The sequence below is a fragment of the Tenrec ecaudatus genome, chromosome 8, assembly GCF_050624435.1.
Source record: "Tenrec ecaudatus isolate mTenEca1 chromosome 8, mTenEca1.hap1, whole genome shotgun sequence".
Classification (NCBI taxonomy): Eukaryota; Metazoa; Chordata; class Mammalia; order Afrosoricida; family Tenrecidae; genus Tenrec; species Tenrec ecaudatus.
The window spans coordinates 82,535,930-82,556,351 of record NC_134537.1 but is presented as its reverse complement, the minus strand read 5'-3'; the positions used below and the strand labels follow the sequence as shown (position 1 = coordinate 82,556,351).

Sequence of the window (20,422 nt, the reverse complement as noted above, 5' to 3'; positions counted from 1 at the left end):
AGAGGGGAGGCTCAAAAGAGTCTCCATCTTTTTCATGCACTGCCCATGGCGCTCACCTCTTTTCTCTGGTTTCCTTCTTCAAGTCTCAGACGCTGGCGTTGCCATAGCTGCACCAGGCCCGCTTTTTCCTTGCCTACCAACCCCCACCCTTTCTAGCATCCAGTAGCCCAATCACAGCCTCTAAAGCCCATCACTGGCATCCGGGGTCTCGTAGGTAACAATGTGTGGTCTCTTGATTGGCCAAGAGATCCGGGAGGGCTGGCTCCAAAATTTGGCATAGAGATGAAATTTTAAAAAGCGTGAGCACTGAGTCGGCGAGAGAAGCTGCAGTGTCTGATACAATGCTAAGAGGCATTCCATCCCGACTCAGGGAAAGCCCTCAGCCAAATAATATTGCCTTCGAAATCAGAACACCCCCCCACCCCCCCCACCCCCCCGCCAACTGGGTGTGCCCAGTTCAAATGCTCTGGTCACTCCGGGGCTCCGAAATGAAAACTCCACTTTTCCAGGTTTTAAGAGTGGCCTGCAGGTAAAAGAAGGCTCCTGGAAAAAGAAGGGGCAGACCGGTTCGCAGAAAGAATAGCACCTGCAGCAGGAAGCTGAGGCACGGGGGAAATGGCCAGTCACACAAATGCTTCCCCACATAAAATGTCAATTTCTGGACTATGGGATTCAGCTTGGCAGATACACCAGGGAACCAGCAGATGGCATGCTGAATAAGAATAAATCCAAACTCGGCGAGCTTAAAATCCCGTCTAATTTAAGTAATTAAATGTATTGAGCTCTGACTATATAATAAGGGGCAGAGTGAGAAAAGGATTAAAAAAGTAGATCTAAGGAAGAAGACTGGAAAAACACATTGTAGAAATAACCAATGAAAGTCATAGGTCCCGTGATAGAACCAGAAACAACCAGAACCAGAAACAAACCAGTGTTTAGAATTCCAGAAAGCATGTTCTTCAGATAAGTGACACGCAAAGCAGTTCTTCTTGACAGCAGCTAACAACAAAAAGATTTTCCTTGCTACCTGGTTTCCTAAAACATAAGGATTCTCTTCTAGCTTAACAGTCAACCCTGTGTCTGTACGGTGCTTCATACAATAGGCAGTGCTGAAACCGCTGAAGAGAAGGGGAGCTGGGGGGGTTGGGGGGGACGCTCATAGGCTGCTTTCAGCTCATGGGTCAGCAAAGAGATGACACTGCTATCAGAACCCTGGTAGTCTGAATTCCAGACTAGTGGTTTCACCCCTAGCCAGGTTGTATGTAAACCAATAAACCAAAGTATTTGGGGGTGGTGACCTGGAGTGGTATGTAGATGTAATGCTAAATTACCACGCACTACCAGGTAACCTTTATGACTTCAAAACGGGTTCATCCAGAAAGCGACCAGTTTTAACAATGTCGAGAGTGCTGTTTCTCTGTGAAGTCCCTGCTCATTAAAGACCTGTTGGTGGTTACAACATGGAATTAAACAGAGATGGAATAGTAGCATTTCGCTTTATTCCTGATGGGTTTGAATAGTTTATTCCTGAAAATAAGGTCCCTCTGTTCCTATACCTCATCCATCTGGCTATTGTTGAGCCGTGGGAATCTGAGTCACACCATCCACAGCCTGTTCACACGAAGCACATGCACATTAGCTCCATACCTGCAATACTTCAACATTGCTTCAAGGGAAAAATTTGAACATTAACAAAAAAATCTGGAGGTTTTCGTAACATCCTTATGACTGAAACCAGATCCATGGAGAAAATGTTAACGTTGTGTGACTTTGCTCACTTCCCAGATCTCATTCGTCTCTCCTCTCTCCAATGAACCATTCTTAGGAAACTGGTGTGTATCCTTCACCTACCTTTATGCTTTTAGGATGTACACATGGTTTCCCATCATACATACCTTATCGACTGCTAGGTGGTCTTTTTTCATGGTGTTATAATTTATATGTTTGTGGAATGCTTCCACTCTTTATTACATTTGGAAGATGTAACCATGCTGAAAAATTTGGTGCTAATTTCTACAACATCCCATGTCCTGATGTGACGGATGTGATGTTCTATGCCTGATAATTTTTAGTTGGGTTAGAACGATGTGTGAATTACACATCTTTGGGTTTCGCTGGCACATGGGATCTGGAAATGACTACAACAGGCACACCAATGTTTCTCTCTCTCTCCCTCGCTCTCTCTGCCTCCTTGCTCACCCTCAGAAGCTGTGGCACTAGCTTCGTAGAACACGGTTTACCTGACATCAGTAAGGACTTGCATTACTGTCAGTCCTATGTATCAACGAGAATGACCTGATGCCAGTGAACTTTAGGTTGAAGAAGGAAGAAAACGACGAGAAAGAAAGGGGTAAAACAGGGCAGTAAAATAAAAAATAAAACCGCCTTCGCTTTGAATGAATCCAGATCCTGCCAGGTTGTCATTGACACGTTGCGTGGCTTTTGGGCAAGTCGTTTCTGGGTGTTTTTTTCCTTGTTTGAGAAAATGAGAAGTTGGATTTAGATGATCTTGGATTTTTTCCAACTCTAAAATCGCTGGTGTAGGAAAAAAATGGGGGTGGGGAGCTATTCCCTAAGGAGTGAGACGCTCCTTAAGGAGACGCGCTACTAACAAAAGCCCCAAGCTCCGCTTGTTTATTTACGGAGTGCTCCGCAAGCATACAAACCGGTCCGGGCAAGGACCCTAGCTGCTATGTCGTCTTAGCGCCGAGTTCGGCAGTGACTTGGTTCTCTACCTGTCCTGCACCCAGTTTCACCGGTACCGCCCGGTAACCCGCCTTGGCCATCTCCAGCCCCGGGGTTCCGGGGTCCGCACACTTGTCCCCCAAACAGGTTTCAGGCGTCTGGCAATGGCATCAGTCCCGGCGGATCGGCCGTCGCCGCCGTTTCAGCGGGGATAAAGTGCTCTACCAACTGCATTTTAGAGAAAGCGCTTCGAGACCTGGCAACAACTGCGCGGGGGCCGGGCAGCCGAAAGCACGACCGTGGGCGCGCAGCGGGAAACAACGGAGCCAGCCCGTCGAGCTCCGCGCAGCTGGGCTCAAAATGGGTGCGCTCCGTGGCGCGTGCGCAGAGCGCCTGCGTCGGTCGTGCGTGCGCGCGCGCGCGCTCTCCCCGGGCCGCGCGCCCCCGGCGCTCGCGGGAGCTGAGGCGCGCGCTGGCGCTCCGCGACTGCTCGGTTTACCTGGGGGACGGCTGGTCGCCCCGGGCTGGCGCTGCGGCCGCCCTCGAGTCCGGCCTCCGGGGTCTGAGGTGAGCACCGCAGCGCGCGACCCCAGGTTTCGGGGAGCGGGAAAAGGGAGGTGTAAGTGTGCGGAACGAGGAGGCGCCGCCGCCTGCTGCTCTGCCTAACCCTGTGCGGAGGAGCCACCAGCAGCCCCCGCGCCTCCTCCTCTGGGATCGTTCTTCTCGTCGCGGCCAAAACAAAAGCCTCCAGCTCCGGGCTGGGGCCGGCGGTGCGAGAGGCTGCTTCCGAGCGACGTGCGGGCCAGGGGCTGCGAGGGGGCCGCGGGTGCGGTTAAGGGGCGCGGCGGGGAGATGCCCTCAGCGGTGATTAGCCCCCCACCCGCTTCTGAACCCGCGCCGGGCAACCTGTGCGAGTGTGCACCTCGGCTCCCCCGCCTCCGCCGCCGACCCCAGACACCGGCCGCGGAAGGTGGATGGATCTCGAGCCCCGCTCGCTCGCTCGCTCGCTCGGCTCGAGAAACGCGGGGGTGTGCGGCGCACCCCGCCGGCGGGGAGCGTGTGTGGGAGGACGCGGCGGCAGGAGGGAAGAGGACAATGCGCCCAGGTCCCCGGCGCCGCCGGGCCAGCGGAGGGCACGCAGTGGACGGGGTCCCATTCTCAGATGGCATTGTGCCATCCGGGCTGACCCTTTCATTTCCACCGCATAAAAGTTGCTCCCTCCATCTCATCCGTCTGCAAAGTCTGTTGCTCGCTCCCAAGTGCATCTCCTCCAGCTGCTCCTCCGGTGATCTCTCCTTATCCGTGTGTCAGTCTTGGGGGGCGGGCGGAGGGGCTGGGAGGGTGGGGGGGGGGCACTGTTGCATAATTAATAGATGCCTCGTGAAACATAGGCGCTGTTGACATGTTTAGTAAGTCTGTCATTTCAAGCGAATTTAAAATCTTTCCAGGGCCTTTAACATTTTTAAAATTTCTCTAAGGGAAAGAAGGTGTTTTTTTGTTTGTTGTTAATTGAAGGAACAAAAGCTACATTCTGTTACGTTAGGGACATCGAGAGTAGACTTAAAGTTTGAAAATATCTACCTCATACAAGAAGTCCAATTTGTTTGTTTTGCCCGGTAGAAAATGAAAATTTTCTAATTTTGCCCCCCCCCCGCCCCTCAATGTAGAGCAGAGCAGCATCATTATTGACTGCTATGTGAAAGTATCCCAACAAGAATAGACTAACATTGGCTTTGATAGAACTGTAATGTCTATTTATGGGAATTGGGTTACTTGGCAAAGCCAATACCAGAAGAACAAGGAAACAAAGACCTGACATTGGCTACGTACCTCCCTTCTGCCTTGCTCTGATAGCTCTTTTCACACTATAGCCTGTGAGGAGCCGAGACTCTTCCCTAGTTCTGTTAAGAAGCAATTCCAACGGAAGATAATGCTTTCCATAGCACTCAGGTGACTGGTGGGCTCAGCGCCGGGCTGCTACCTGAAAGATCAGTGATTCAAACGCACCAGACAAGTCAGAATGGACTTGATGGAAGTTGTGAGTATTATGCTTTCCGTCTTTACTCTTAAACAAATCAAATCAATACCTTATTTTTCCCAGGAGAGTGAGGGTGAGGTTGGGGTGGAGAGTAAACTAAAGCCAAAGAAAATCAATCCCTTCCACTTCCAAAGCACAATGTAAAGGTAGAAAGATTTAGTTGGGGGTAGGAAAGAGGTGTCACAGCTTGGCTTGGCCACCCAGTTTCTAGTGAACTACCATACTTTCCCATCCCAAATGCTTTTAAGCTAGAAAAATAACTCAGCTATTAATAAGACCTTACATCCTACCCAAGGACCCCTGATGGTACTCTAAGGGCTTGGACTGCTAATGGTCAGGTTGGCAGTTCAAACCCACCATCCATTCTTGGGGAGAAAGATGAAGCTATCTGTACCCATAAAGATTTATCGTCTCAGAAACTAGCATCTTCTACCTCCAAACCAAAACCAAATCTAACCCACTGTTGAGTTCTTGAAGCCAACTCATACCCCATAGGACAGAGTAGAACTGCCCATAGGGTTTCCAGGGCAGACTACCACATTTTCTTTCTGGAATCATGCAGCCTTTGGTTAGCAGCTGAGCCGCTAGGCACCTATACAATCTCCAGCCCTCCTAAATCTTTAAGTATCCCATCAATGAAAGACGCCAGATCTGAACTCTTGTTTCTTCATTCCTGTCTTTAGCTACGCTGCCATATTTTGTGCTTTGAGCACTTCGGTAGGTTTTTCTTGAGTCTTTGTTCCATGAGTGAGATATTTGACAGGGCCAGGGGGTGGGGGGACATTTGAGGGGAATGCAGTAGCACGAATGCACATTCTTTTTTGTAAAGTACAATGTGAATTCCTTATCATTGGGAAAAAGGAAGGTTTTGTTCACAATAGTTCTGTTTCCCACTTGACATAAGGAAGAAATATCTACTCGATTTAAATTCCATATTACTTTGCTAGTAAAACTGTAAGATTTGTGCCCATAAGTTTTTTTTTAACTGCATTAGTTTACTGATGTTAAAGTGCTGTTGAATTTATTTTCCTTGAGTGACATTTGGTAGGAAACAATTCTAAACAAAAGTATATCTTTGTTTGTGGAAGTGAGAAGTGTTGGGCTCAAGTTATTTTATTATTTAACTCTCAGAGCTTTAGAGTTACGGATGCTTAAAGCTGAAACTGTCTAAAATTAGGACAATACTGCAGATAAAAGGAATAGTTTGGAAAATACATGTAGGGAAAATCAGTGTAGACTGGGAAAGGTGTGAGCAGTCTTGAAGTAAGAAATGGAGGTTTTTAGTGGTGGCATTTTTATAAGATGGGGTACATGTTCCAACAGTAACAATACCTCTCTGGCTAGGGGAGAGAGTTTAAAAATTGTTTTATCAAAAATTAATTCCTTCATTTTGCTTTCCATTGATTCTGCTGAGAACTACTGACAGAATTGGTGTATTCAGGGAATGCACTGCAAATTAAGGTTGAGATGAATATAACAAGGCAAATGGCCTTCAAACAAATAAACAAGACCCTAGTTCCCCACATCAAATTTATTGAAAGAATTCTGAAGTTAAAGCATTACAAAACAGGGAAAGGGAAAAAAATAAGGACTTGATATTAGGAAATTTTCTAATGAGCAGATTTTAATTGGGAAGGGAAACTGTACTGGAATTTCAGCCTTAATTAAAAAAAATCTCACCAATTTCATCATCAGTTCATTTTTTAAAAAGCTATCTGCCTATTTTAGTTTTTAAAGTACATTATAATTTATAAAACGGACTTGAATTTTGAAGCCTACCATTTCATTGTAATTTTGAATCAGGATGCATTTATTTTTCCTGTTTTAAGTTATTTGTGGACTTTTAAAAATTAGGATGGTAAGTAGGGAGTATCATAAAAGGGATTCTCTGAAATTAATAGGAACTCTACCTTATGAATGTGTGATTTTTATATAAACTTTCCTTTAGCAGCAAGAGGTAATATTTTTTAGTATGAATTCATTTTTAAAATAAGATATGGGAAACAAAAGGCCAAAGATCACATGGTCTTTAGGAAGGTGAAAGTAACATTGAGAGTAAGTATATTCTGAGTATACATTTATTTCTCTAACAAGTCTATAATTTCCTTAAGAGGAAGAACTCTCTTATTTAGCTTCCCAGGCTCCTTATTCAGAGGTAGTCCTTACTAATCCTTGCAGTGCATTCTTGAAAGAAAGACAAAGGCTTTCCTCCTGCCCTGACATAGTCACTGTGGAGCCTAGATTTACTTTGAGGAGCCCTTAAATGGTATTTCAGAACTGGAAATGAAGAATGTTGCCTGTATTTTAAAAGTACCAAGAAAATTAAATAGATCGCAAGAAAGATGAAATATCCACATTCTATAGAGACAGGGAATTGAAAAAAAAATTGCTGAGCACAATCATTTGTTTTAGGACCCTCTGGATGGCTCTTAGGACCTCCTTCTATTTATTGTTCTGGGATTCCACCAGCTTTCCTGTTTGCATTTGCCACCCCCTTTGCTTCTCTGGGGTTCTGTGGGTCTAACTTCCCAGCCAGCTTGGGAAGACAATCCACCCTACCCCTACCCCTCCACCCCTACCCTGCCAAAACAGGACAAATGCTCTGCTTATTCTGAGTTTTTATTTGTTATAATGAAAAGAAAGCTGATACATAATACTTGGGGATTCTTGATGTTTACACTCATAAAATATAGAATGGTTTAAAAGTATGCATATAGTCTCTGGTTTTGTGAGGAAATGATAATCAGGTAACTTAATCTGAAATCATTTTCCCTAGTTTTTTATGTTGTTCTGTAAAGAAGTACACGTGTACTTCTTTTCCCCTAGGATATGAGAGGATTTTTTGTTTGTTTTGAGAAATAGCCCGTGAAGCTGCTCCCTCCAGTTATATTAACCACCAGGTCCCGTTATTCAGTTGAGATACTACAAGATTCTTATAGTAAGAAATATGGGAATATCAATAAGAGTCTAAAAACCAAACTCACTGCCATCGAGTCAAGTCTGATTCATAGCGCCGTTATATAGGACAAGTTTCCTGCTGTAAATCTTTACTGGAATAGAAAACCTTGCCTTTCTCCTGAAGAGCCTTTGTTGGTTTTGAACTGCTAATCTCAGGATCGCAGCTCAGTGCTCAACCACAACAGCAGCAAAAACCCACCTCATCTAAACTCCCCAAAAGTCTGTCACTAGCCTTTATGTAACGAGTTGCTGTTTTCTGATAGGATATTTTTGTGTTCAGAAACTTTTCTCTACTCCTCAGTTTTAGAACTTGAATCAGCCTCCCCAAGGAAGAATTAGACTCACACGAGCCTGATGGAAGCAGAGAGTTAAGTCATTATATTATGAACAGTGATTTTGAATATATAACAAGTTTTTAAAATGTGCATGCCATTTGACTCAGCTGGTGGTGTTCTTATTTTTCAGCATTGAAAATCATTTTGACTCGTACTATGTTGAGCATCATTTTTGTTATTGTTGCCTTTTTTAACCACCTACAGTAGATCAGTAGTGCATCCCTTAGCTTGTTGCTTAACTAGCAGCCAATAAATTAGTCATTCAACTAGTATTTATCCTTGTCCACTAGTCAGCACAGATTTATAGATTTAGTAGAGTGTAATTATTTCATATACAAAATAATGTACTCTATGTTCTTTTATAAAATCCCTTAAAACATCTACAATATTAAAAAGATTTTAAATAGTTGAAATAGTTTTGTTATATTCTACACACATATTTTTATGACAAACATATGTACAAGAATATGCCCTTGACTTAGGACATATTTGAAGTACCATGAATTTCCTTTAGGACCATCTGTTTGTCTTTTGTATATCTTGTCATTAGTAACATGTACTGCATACAGTGTTGCAGCAAGTAATTTGCTGATTCTATCAGTCTCAGATGTTCACTCATAGATACTTATATGTAATAACTCACAAAGACAAAGATTGCATTTATAAAGATGCTGATAATAAAAGGCAATAATAATGAAAACTAAAAAAATAAAAGTATAGTATTTACTTCAGGATTGACTATATATGCATACAATACCGTTTTATAAATTTCTTTAAAAATTATAAATAGTAAATATAGGTGTATCGTCATTTTTAGTGACTAAATCATAGCTCATTGGAACCCTGGTAGCAGTAGGCTACGCTCTGGGCTGCTAACTGCAAACCCAGCAGTTCAAAACCACCAGCTGCTATGTGGGAGAAAGCATAAGATTCTCTACTCCATAAAGATTTACAGTCTTCCCCCAATAAAATGATTTTTAAAAATTTAAATCATAGCTATTAAAACAAATATTTTGGGTTTTTTGGGGGTACCCTCACATATCCTCTGTAATCTAAACATACAGTATTCATACATATATATAGTATATGTATATTTTTGTTGCATATATTACATAGTGTGATGGGTAAGGTTTATTGTGCCAACCTGGCCAGTGAGTAAATGTGGGATTAATTGAAGAGATATGTGGCTTGGCGAGCCTCACCTGTCTGGTCTCTTTCTCTCTGATGGTCAGACCAGTGTACGGCTGCCTTAGCTAGTTCTCTGCCTCAGCTGGCAAGGCTCACTTCCTGCGGGACATCCCTGAGGAGAAGTCACATAGACCTACCTTGATGCAGCCCTGGGTGCTGGCGCAGCTGCGTGGAGACTTCGGCCAGCGCTGAGATGCTTACACACTCACTGATTTGGCTTTCCTCATGCAGTTGGTGTCATTGCGTGTTTTGTGAGATGGAGGAGGACTTTGTAGATTGATGTTGGACTTAGGGGTTTGTACTGGACTGGATTAGGATACTTTCTTAATGTACCCTTACCCTTTATATAAAACTCTTTTATAACAACAACAAAAAAGATGTACAGTCTTAGAAACCCAGAGGGACACTTGTACTGTGGTGTCCTATAGGGTTCCTTTGAGTCTGAGTCAACTCAGTGGCCGTGAGTTTGGGTTTGGTGTGAGTTTATATAATGTCTCAACATGTGGGTATACCATGATCCCATATTGGTAGATTTTTAGGTGGTTTCCAGTTTTTTTGTTACAAGATGCTTAACATTTTGGTTATGCAGGATGTGTGCTTGAATGTTTAGTTTCTTAGAATAAATTATAGAGCAGATTTGGTGAGTTAAATAGTGTATATTTTAAGGACTTTTGATATAGTCATTTTTAAAAGTATTGGTTCACATTCTCACTCAGTATTTGAAAGAGTTCTTTCTCCCACACCTTCTCCTACATTATATTCTATGATTGTCGTTTTGGGCCATTAGATTGACAAATATGTTGCACTTTTTACATTAGTAAAGGGGAACATCTTTTCTTCTGTTTGGTGGCTTTCTGTATTTCTTTTGTTTTGCGTGTTTTTTATCTTTTGCCCATTCGATTAAAGTATTATTATTTATGTGCTTTTCTTTTTAATGAAAACAATTTTCTGTACTACTTATTATTCACATACAATTATAAAAATACAATTGCTTTTCTTAATTATTTCATTATAGAATATTACTTCTCAAACATGATTTATGGACCAGTTATAACAGTAGCCAAAAATAATTGTTAGAATGTAGGTCATTCTCTAGAGATTCAAATCTCAAAAAGACCTAGTGACAAGATCCATATATCAGCTATGTATTAAAATGTCCTTCTGGAGGTCTCAAAATACTTTTAAGATCTTTGCCTTTTTGTTTTTCCTCACTGCATTTCTCTCTTTTCTCCTTTTTTCATAATTATAACTTGCAAACTTGATATACTGCATATTTTCCTACAGTTTGACATCATAGAATTTCTAAAAATGTTTTGATTTATGATCGTTTGAACGTTATAGTGCTCAAAAGAAGCCCCTTTAAAAGGGGATTGGAAGCATCCCTTCCAAATGAGGCATAAGGGGCAATCTAGAGGAGATTTGGTAAAATAATGGTAGTAGGGAGAAATGTAAGGGTATGTTTCATGTGGTTTAAAAACCCGTGATGCATTCATTACTGTTTCTTCTTTTGTTGTATGGCACTGCTCTTTGACTATAAATTTGAAACCTTCAACTTCTTGAAAAGAGATGAATTGACATGGAATTCTTGGTGCTATTATACATATATTCAGAAGGGAGCGATGTTCCCTTTAATTTTTTTTTTTTTAGTTGCAAGCAGAAGAACAACCTGCATAAGCAATAAACTATAAAGACAGAATTTACATAGCTGTTTTAATGTAATCAAAAAAAGCCATTAGCAGTTATTTGATCCATACAAACATTATGCATAACTGTTAATGTGCTGCATAGCAACTCAACTTAAATATCAATGACTATGTTTTTAGGGTTGCAGTAAGTTAGAATTGACTCAGTAGCAGTGAGTGATAGGCTGATCTTACATTTTGAGAACAACTTGGAGGAGAGAAAATATGGTAGGTTGGGTACTAAAGAATGTGAAGAAATCTAGAACCTGCAAATCCAATTTATTGGATAGGGATTTCTCATAAATGTAATGCTCCGAATTCAAAGGCAAGACTTTGCATCTATCACTCAAGATCATGCACTTGAGAGAAACTGAAGGAATTCAGCTACTATTATACTTTCCCCCAATAAATCCACCTACTTACTAAAATTTGAGATGCAGTTCCAATTCACTGATAGCCAGTGCAGAGCAGACAGTTTAATTCACAGTTTAATTCAGTGCAGAGCAGACAGTTTAATTCACCAGCTAAACAGCTCTACTCCAAAGTCTGCTATGGGTCCTAGTATTTGAGTAGTAAGTGAAAAGGTTGAAGTTGCTAAGGATTCTGCCCAATGCTCATGGAAGCAGTAGTCAACAAGATCAAAAGACGTATTGCATTAGGTAAATCTGCTACACAAAACCTCTTTAGAGTATTGAAGAGCAAGGATGTTACTGTGAGGGCAAAGGTGCGCCTGATCCAAGCCATGGTATCCTCCATGGCATCATGTGCATGTGAGAGTTGGACATTGAATAAGGAAGCCTAGAAGAATTGAGGCATGTGAATTGTGTTGGGGAAGAATATTGAAAGTACCATGGACTGTAAAAGGACAAACTGATTTATGTTGGAAGAAGTAAAGACACTGTGCTCATTAGAGAGGCAAGGATGGCAAGTCTTCTTAATATTTTGGACATATTGTCAGGAGAGACCAGTCCCTGGAGAAGGACATCATGTTCGGTAAAGTGGAGGGATGGCGGAAAAGAGGAAGAAGGTCTCCAATGAGATGGATTGACACAGTGGCTTCATCAGTGGGCTTAGGCATACCAACAGTTGTGAGGATGGTACAGTACCATGCAGTGCTTTGTTTTGTTGTGCATAGGGTCATTATGGGTCACTGCTGACTTGATGGCACATAAACATCTAACTTATAAGGAGTTGCGATCCACAGGACAGCAGTGCAAAACCACTAGCCACTCCACCGGAACACAATGGGGCTTTCTACTCTCTTGAAGAGTTACTGTCTTAAAAACTCGCTGGGACAGTTCTACCCGTTTCTATAGTCATTGTGAATCAGCATTGACTCTATGGCAGTGAGTTTGAGTTTTTTCTAACTTAGATCTCTTAAGAATTTCTGAAACAGAATTTCTTGTTTTCCCCAACCTAGGTTCTCCACAAGAAACATAAAAACATAGAGTGCGTACGAAACAAAATAAAAGCAAATTTGTAATCATCATTAAACCAAATCATAGTATACATGGTAGTTCAGGTGATAGGATCCCAAACATATTTGACCTACTGCCTCTTCGTCAGAAAAAATTACTCAGCATTCATTCCCTGGCAGTTAGTAACTTTTTTTTAATTACAGTTCATAATCCAGGATAAACTATAGGAATCCACTTTTACAGCCCCTTTGGGTCACCCCAGTGTCTGTAGGGGGTGGTTTGCCTACTTTGGGAAATACTGACTTAGAGCATATATTTTTTCACACCAAACCTGTCTTATTCCACTCTACTGACAACCTCCCCATCTCAATCAAGACTTAAATGTATTCTCTCTCCTGGAGATCTAGAGGCAAGTCAGAGATGAGATTCTAAATCTCCCTGGAAACTAATTTGGAGTAACGTATACTTGAGCATAAGCCGACCCGAATGTCGGCCGGGGCACCTAATTTTACCACAGAAACTGCATAAAAAATGTGCTGAAAAAACTCAGCTTATACACAAGTTTATACGGTCATTTCTATTTTTGCTTGTACGTCATGATGTTTTTAGGTATGATTTCCATCCTCTGTCCATCCTGATTATGTATAATAGTCATTTGTTGATCAGATTATTTCTGATTCAGGGACTGAATCTATTGTACTGTCTTTGCACTGTCTAAAATGATGATGTAATCATAGAGAAATTTCCTATATTAACTTTTAGAACCTCTTGTCAGCTCAACATTGGTTCACAGAGGTAGCCTGTGTATCATCCTAATTAAATAATTAAACTCTCGTGTTTGATCCTGCCGTACCATTTATAAAGTACTTTTTTATACTTTATCTTAGAATTCATGCTCACCCTTGTGAGAGAGGTGATATTGGGATTGTTTGAAGGAAAAACAAATTCTGGATTCAGAGAATATATTTACATTTAAGCAAGAGGTTTGATTCTGTATCCTTTTATTTTTAGACTTGTTTCCAGGTATCACAGATGCCTTCTGCCAAATCAATTCAGGTAAAATTCACTATTAATGATTAAAACCTAATGAATTTTAAATTTAATAATTTAAGTTTTAGGTGTTACAAATATCACTCAAAATTTATGTTAACAACATAAGATTTTTACAAAATGGATCAGATTTTGAAAAATTGCCGTCAAAAATAAGTTAAATGACCTGCTATGTAACATGTATAAACATCCGAGAAAAAAATTCAATTTGCTTTTAAATGCCACGCAAGGATTGTTTAAGTATATCTATAGCATACGTGATAAATTAGAAGACCTTTTTAAAATGGTTGCCATCAAGTCAATTCTGACTCAGGACCTCATCTGTGTATGAGTATAGCTAGGCTCCATATGTTTCATGTGAGTATAATTATATCCTATGAGTATATGCACCACTGAGTTTTCAGCAGATGAATTTTTAGTAGTAAATCACCTGACCCCACTTCCAAAGCTCCACTGGGTAGACTGAATCTCCAGATTTTGGGTTAGCAACTAAGTACATTAACAGTGTATGCCACCCAAGGATTCCAGAAATCGATATTATTATGAAGAATTTATATATCTATTACATCACTATGCTCTCTTTCATCATAGAGCTTAATATTAAATACATTTACTATTGGACAAGACATGACTAATCTCTATTTTTAAAATATTTTTCAGGTATTTTAATCAAAAGAAGAAATAGCTCTTCACCTACGATGGAATCTGTTGTTTGGGAATGTGGTTAATCAACTTGATATGTTGGCCAAAAGTGCCCTATGTAATAAAATGGAAAGAAGAAACAAGATGATGTCATTTTTCCACATTGTGCAACCAAAAACAAATGCCTTTTGTGAGACCAACCTAACAAAGCTCTGACGGTGCAAAGAATATCGAACTGTTTGAAGAACTCAACAGTAAGATCCATAAGAAGTACTTTCAAGCTGAGACCTGCAGGTGTACAAAGATCTAAAAATATTGAGTAGGCCTAATCATTTGAATCTCATTCAGATTCTGGAAGAATGGCTATGAGTTGGATCGGCTTTTATCTTTGGCCCTTGACTATGTTTGTGGAGCACATAGGTGGGCACAGTTTGTTTTCTTGTGAACCTATTACTCTGAGAATGTGCCAAGATTTGCCTTATAACACCACCTTCATGCCTAATCTTCTGAATCATTATGACCAACAGACAGCAGCTCTAGCAATGGAGGTAAGGCTAGATCTGTTTTTTGACATATTTTTGGAAATTTCTTTCATCTTGCCCTGTTAACAAACATGCCTGATAACAGGAAAAATATGTTCTCTTTCATTTTGAAAGTTTTATCTTAAACACTGAAAAATTATATGTTTAGATTCAGACTTTGATAGATTAAAAAATTCATGTTTGGGAAATGTTATTCTTATTTTAGAAATAAATTTCAACCACTGGAACATGGGAACTATAGCCATTTAGGAATTTAGAATTGTTCAAATGATAATGTATTTATACTTCATAATTTGACTAATTAAAAACTTTAGATAAAGTGCAAAATATCTACAATTCCATCCTTAAGAATCTAATGTGATTGAAAAAATTAGTTATTTTGTTCAACTTTTAGGCTCATGGTTTATAGTGATTGAATTTTCTTTAAAAATTTTAAGTCTTTTTACTGGGGGCTCTTAGAACATTCCATACATGAATTGTATCAAGCATATTTGTACATATGTTGCCTTCATCATTTCCAAAATATTTTCTACTTGAACCCTTGCTATAAGCTCCTCTTTTCCCCCTCTTTCCCTTACTCTCCCTCCCTTGTGACTCCTTGGTCAATTATATATTGTTATTTTTCAGTGTCTTACACTGTCCGTTGTCTCCTTTCACCCACATTTCTGTTATCCGGCCCTCTTGGGGGTAAGGGTAGGGCTACATATCCAGCCTTTTGATGGTTCCTCCTTTCTCACCCTTCCCCCTTTTCTTAAATTCTTAAATGACTTCCAAGTCTTGCCCTATTCAGATTAATTTTTAAATGTTAAATTTCAGGCAGTAGAAAAATTTAAAGTTTTTGTGGCAGTGATAACCTATCTGTTGTGGACTGCTCAGGATTTTATGTAAAAATCCATGCCTTATGTGAACTTTTCTGATGACAATTCTCAGGCACTTCATTTGATGATTTTATTTTATGAACTCTGATAAATTAATGTGTATAGTTAATGATGACTTTAAGTAAGTATATGTGTATCTATAGTGGTTTAGGAATTGTGGGCAGAATGTCTTTATCGTATGCGAACTGCTATTGTTGTGTGTTATCAAGTTGATTTTGACTCATGACTCTGTAGGACAGAGTAGAACTGCTTCGTAGCGTTTCCCAGACTCTAATCTTTACAGGAACCGATCCCCGGGCCTTTATTCCCACAGAGCCACATTGATGGGTTCCAACCACTGACTTTTGGGCTAGCTGCTGAGTGCTTAACTGTTGCACCACTAGGGCCCTGTACTGAGAAGTAGGAGGTAGGATGCAGTGGTTATGGACAAACCTAGGGTTGAATTCTAGCTCCACTACTTTCTAGCTTTGTTACTTTGAGCAAGTTCTTTGTGCTTGTGGTGATACTCTTCCTTTGTGTGTAAACTGGAGCTATAATACATCTAATAGTTTTTTGGTATGGTTGGAAGTAAAAACCCATGAATCAAGTAAATGGCACGTAGTAAGTGAACTGTATGTGATAAGCTTTACTACTGATACATATTTTCATACTAATGTGCCTACATAGTATATATAATTTAGAAAGTTATTTTGTTCTTTTAGTCTTTAATTCATTTTAAAGTGCTTTTAGCAAATCAAGATCTATATGTTTTAGTTGTTTTTTTTCTAATTTTTATAGTAAAACTCTGAAGGTCATCAAAGTAGCTTGACAAAGCTTATAGCAAGATTATTGCTTCTAAATTTTGAAATGTGGGGTTGGGGAAGTATTATATACATTCCAAATATTTTAAAATGCTCTTAAGGTTGAGCAAAAGATTATTTCTACTCTTCCCCTGACTATTTTAGATCTACTTGGTAAAGAGAGGAATTTGCTGTAGACTGTCATGAAAATCTATTTCTGTTCTATATACTCTATGTAGTACATTAGTTCTACATGATGGAAGTTACTGTGTATTAAAGCTATCAATTTCTGACAAAAAATAAAGTAGAAATACCATTATAAACCATATAAGTCCTTTGGAAATCAAATAGATAGTAAGAAGCAAGTCATAAAGATGTTTGTACTGAAAAAGAGATGTTTGTACTGACTTAGGTTCAAGTTTTGGTTTGGCCACCTACTTATTAGCTATGAGACTTTAAGATAAGCCACTTCCTTGGGTTCCCTCCTTTCGCACCATAGTTAAAGGCAGTAATAATGAACAGAGCTTGAAAGGTATTAGGATTTTTATAAAATAGCTAGTATAAAGTCTGGCATGCAATCGCTAAGCTGTAAATATCAATTCCCTTCCAAATCTTATGTCTGAACCATCCTTGAAAGTATTAGAATGAAAATGTATTTGCTCCAAATGAATTTGCACCCCTGGTGGTAGCTTCATGGAACTTTCACAATGATGGCATGGGAGCGTATCTCTACCGTTTCTCAAAGATGCCCATGAGGTCTATTGGAGTTCATTGGCAATGGGGTCACCTTTTTGAATTGCAGACTTTTTAGGGTAGGTGTTAAAGTGGGTCATAATTTCTGAGAAGACTCTGCTGATTTAAAGCAGTGTTGGGGATAGTTGTGGGTTGCTTGGCTGTCCTCGCAGGGCACCGATACCACCAACTGAAAGAATCATCAGACACGATTTGAGGATGTCATGTTTCTGTACTACCAAAAGGTTGTGGAAACAAGCCAGACAACACAACATGCTTCCAGGTAGAAAAAGTAAGGCTTCTCAGGTCCTCACAAGGACTTGTAACTGCCGATGTCATCCTTCACCTTTATCCCTCTATTGAACCAGAGACCCTTTGATATGTGTCTGCCAACTTTCATGAGCAGCTCATTGGGGTAAAGGATTCCAGCACATATTTGAGTGTTCGTGGTGAGCCTGGATTAATTGGAAGGCAACTTTCCCAGTTTTAGCATCTTTCTGTGGACCTACGCTTCAAGCCTGTCTGAGTGCATTCCTATCCTGAAACATAGTGATGAGTGTTGCATAGTATATGAATAGTAAGCTAAGGGGGCTATTTCAAATGTAATCCAGAAACAATCAATGGGATGCCCTCTCATTGTGTATAAAGGATTCCTAGTCTTTATTTCTAGTGCAACTCATACAAGTGTAAATAGAGTGTCAATCCATTAAAGTAGAAAAGAGGGTCCTTACTAATTTTTTTTGCCCTTTTCCAACTTTCCAAAACATGCAAATCTATGTACAAACACGCGGTAAAGTTTCATGAGTTCTCAATGATTCTTTTTCTCTCCTGAATATCGGTGGCCTCTAACAGAAAACATTTTCCTCATGTCTGAATTTCCTAGACCATTCTGAGCTGTCCAAAACTGTAAAGTAAATTTTTGGGAGCTGTCCAGCATGCAGTAATCATCAACACATTGTATGTGCGGAAGCACGCTTTATCAGGCATTTATGACTTAAGTGGTAATCAAAGAGATCTGGGCTGCTATCCCCTCTTATATTGAATAATTAAACCCAGTAGAATGGACTGTAATGTTTTAGTGGGAAAAGCACTAGAATAGGGCAAGGGACTGGCATTCTGACACAAAGCAGCGTTGTGACCTCTTGGCGGTGACCTTTTCTAGCAAGTGAAGCTTTCCTTTGTCCGCTTTACGAGGCTGTGAGATAAATGGCACGTATAGGAAAGAACTTGGAGAAGTTAAAGTACTCTGAATACAGATGCGGATTTTTCGCTGCCTGTCACCCACTTCTTTAATTTCAGTTAGCATGTAGAAAGGAGCAATCTTTAATGTTTTAGGAGGTTGTTTGAGTGCTTTTTCTGCTCAACATACGAGGGAGGTTTCAAAAAGTTCCTGGAAAGATGGGATTAAAAGATAATGGGATTTTCTCACAAATCTTTCGAAGCCCCTTGAGGTTTCCCCCGAGCAACTAGACGTAGATAGGACAATCAGAAGAAAGGCTCCTGGGATGGTTTGTGCTCATATCGTTTACTGTTTTCCGTTCCCAGTCTCAAAGGCTTTCTGATCTGTTAGGTTTCCTTATAATGGAAGCATGGCAGGTGGCAGTAGGATATTGGAAACATAGAGCTCGGTATCTTTGTTTGTGAGGGGGGTTGGGGGAGTTCTGGATAAAACAGAAAACCTGCTAGACAAATTCTAAAAGAGCTGTAACACTAGAGCTCAGTATCTTTTATGATTTATTTATTTTTTTGATTTATTAAAAAGAATCGTGGGAATCAATCTTGTAGGTATCCAAACTCAAATTTATTTTACTTTTTTTTCTCCTTAACCTTTTATACAGAAAATTTCCATTATATACAATGATAGGAAGATTGACTTAAAGGAGTGCATGTGTCCACCATCTGTGTTAAAAAATTAGCAACTCATAGCTCATCTATGACTATACCCAGCCCCTTATAACTGGGTTACTTAGTAGCAAGTCCCCCAAATCCTAATGTCTTCTGCAAATAGTATATGTCTCTGAAAGATTAAAAAAATTATTTATCTTTTTCATTTGTAGAATATGCAGGCACAGTACCTTTTTCACCTATAAGCAAATGATACATATTATCAAATGTACAATGAATGTTTTGTAATCTTTTTATTGTTTCATTAAATCAGGGTACATACATTGTATTCATACATTGTATTTAATTAAATGTCTTTAAGTTCCCATTTCATCTTCTCTCCCCCTTTTTTTTTTGGTAATATGTTTTCTTATAGAATTTCTCACAGACTGCATTTTTGTAATTGTATCTTTGTGGTGGTGTTTACCCATATCTGTTTTCTATAGGTAGGCAGTTATAAAGGCTTGATTAGGCTCATGTTGGGTTTTTTTTTCTTTTGGGAAGAGTACTTAATGAGTAATGAAGTAGTATAACATAATTCTGCCAGGAGACACACAGACTCTGGCTTTTACTCTTGGAATGTTAGAAACCATTGATCATCACTTTCTCGATCAATAATTGTATTAGGTGCTTTAAAAATGGTGCTATTATAATTCTTTCATTCCTTTTTAATTTACCCCGCTTGTCTATCAGCTTGTGGTACTGTGGTGGTTTGTGTGTTGCTGTGATGCTGAGCCACCAGCAGGGATTTCAGATACCAGCAAAGACCCTTACAGTAAACAGGTTTCAGTGGAGCGTCCAGGCTAAGAGAAGACTAAGTAGAAGGAATAGTCTGCCTGTTTCTGAGAGGTTAGCCAGTGAAAACCTTATGAATGGCAGTGGAACATTGATAGCGATCATGCCAGAAGATGAGCCTCTCAGGTTAGAAGGCATTCCAAATATGACTGGGGAAGGGCTACCTTGTCAAAGTAGAGTCAGCCCTAATGATGTGGATGGAACATTTAACAGCTGGGAGGCTTTTATAAACAGAAACTTCCCATAATCAACTATCAGGTTACACTGATGTACAGTTTATATAAGAAAGGAAGGATAAATACATGACTCTTCCCTTTTACTTGCTAGTTATTAGAAAATATTAATTTCTGAAATATTTTCCAATGAGGTTGGTTTTTTTTTTAAGTATCATTTTGAATTCATGGATTTTAAATGTACTGCATGTGTCTTAATCCATTGCCCTTATTAATAATTACTATTGATACTTTAAATGATCCATCTTTGGCAGTGGAAACCTCAAGGTGCTCATACTTCCCAGTGTTTTTTTATGCCACCTGGTCTTGATAGCTTACTTACATTCTGGTATGATCCAGGCCCATCTTATAAATAGATACCTGCAACTTGAGTCAGCCGTTTATCACAAAAGCAAAGGTTAGTTTCAGAAATGATATTTAGAAACCACATGATATGAATGCTAAGCCTATTAATGGTTTAGTCAATTTTTAGGCCTTTTCATTATAGGAATATTTCTTAACATCTTTACATTTTTATTTTATTTTTTCCTGAAGTTCTAGTATATAAAGATGAAAAATATTGCTACAAAATCATAGAACCCTT

The 20,422-nt window shown here is 39.8% G+C and overlaps 2 protein-coding genes and 1 non-coding gene across 5 annotated transcripts in view; 1 reads left to right on the top strand and 2 right to left on the bottom strand.

The window, feature by feature from the left end:
• FBXO16 (F-box protein 16) overlaps positions 1 to 153 on the bottom strand; it is a 69,646-nt gene extending 69,493 nt beyond the window's left edge. Inside the window, exon 1 of the mRNA XM_075555700.1 lies at positions 57 to 153. The gene's annotated coding sequence lies outside the window, so the exon portion shown is untranslated. The remainder of the gene's footprint in view (positions 1 to 56) is intronic.
• A 2,972-nt stretch (positions 154 to 3,125) lies between these two features.
• The window catches only part of FZD3 (frizzled class receptor 3), a 106,155-nt gene continuing 88,858 nt past the window's right edge, over positions 3,126 to 20,422 (top strand). For 2 of the 3 annotated variants that reach the window (XM_075556464.1, XM_075556462.1), the window contains exons 1-2: positions 3,126 to 3,252; positions 14,015 to 14,544. In XM_075556464.1, coding sequence (XP_075412579.1) covers positions 14,356 to 14,544 — 189 coding nt within the window. In that variant the 5' untranslated portion in view covers positions 3,126 to 3,252; positions 14,015 to 14,355. Of the gene's footprint in view, positions 3,253 to 13,315; positions 13,361 to 14,014; positions 14,545 to 20,422 lie in introns of all 3 variants that reach the window. The other variant, XM_075556463.1, reaches the window with a different exon arrangement.
• Positions 18,580 to 18,640, bottom strand: LOC142455764 (U7 small nuclear RNA). Its single transcript, XR_012785901.1, has one exon. It is a non-coding gene; the product is annotated as a U7 small nuclear RNA (small nuclear RNA).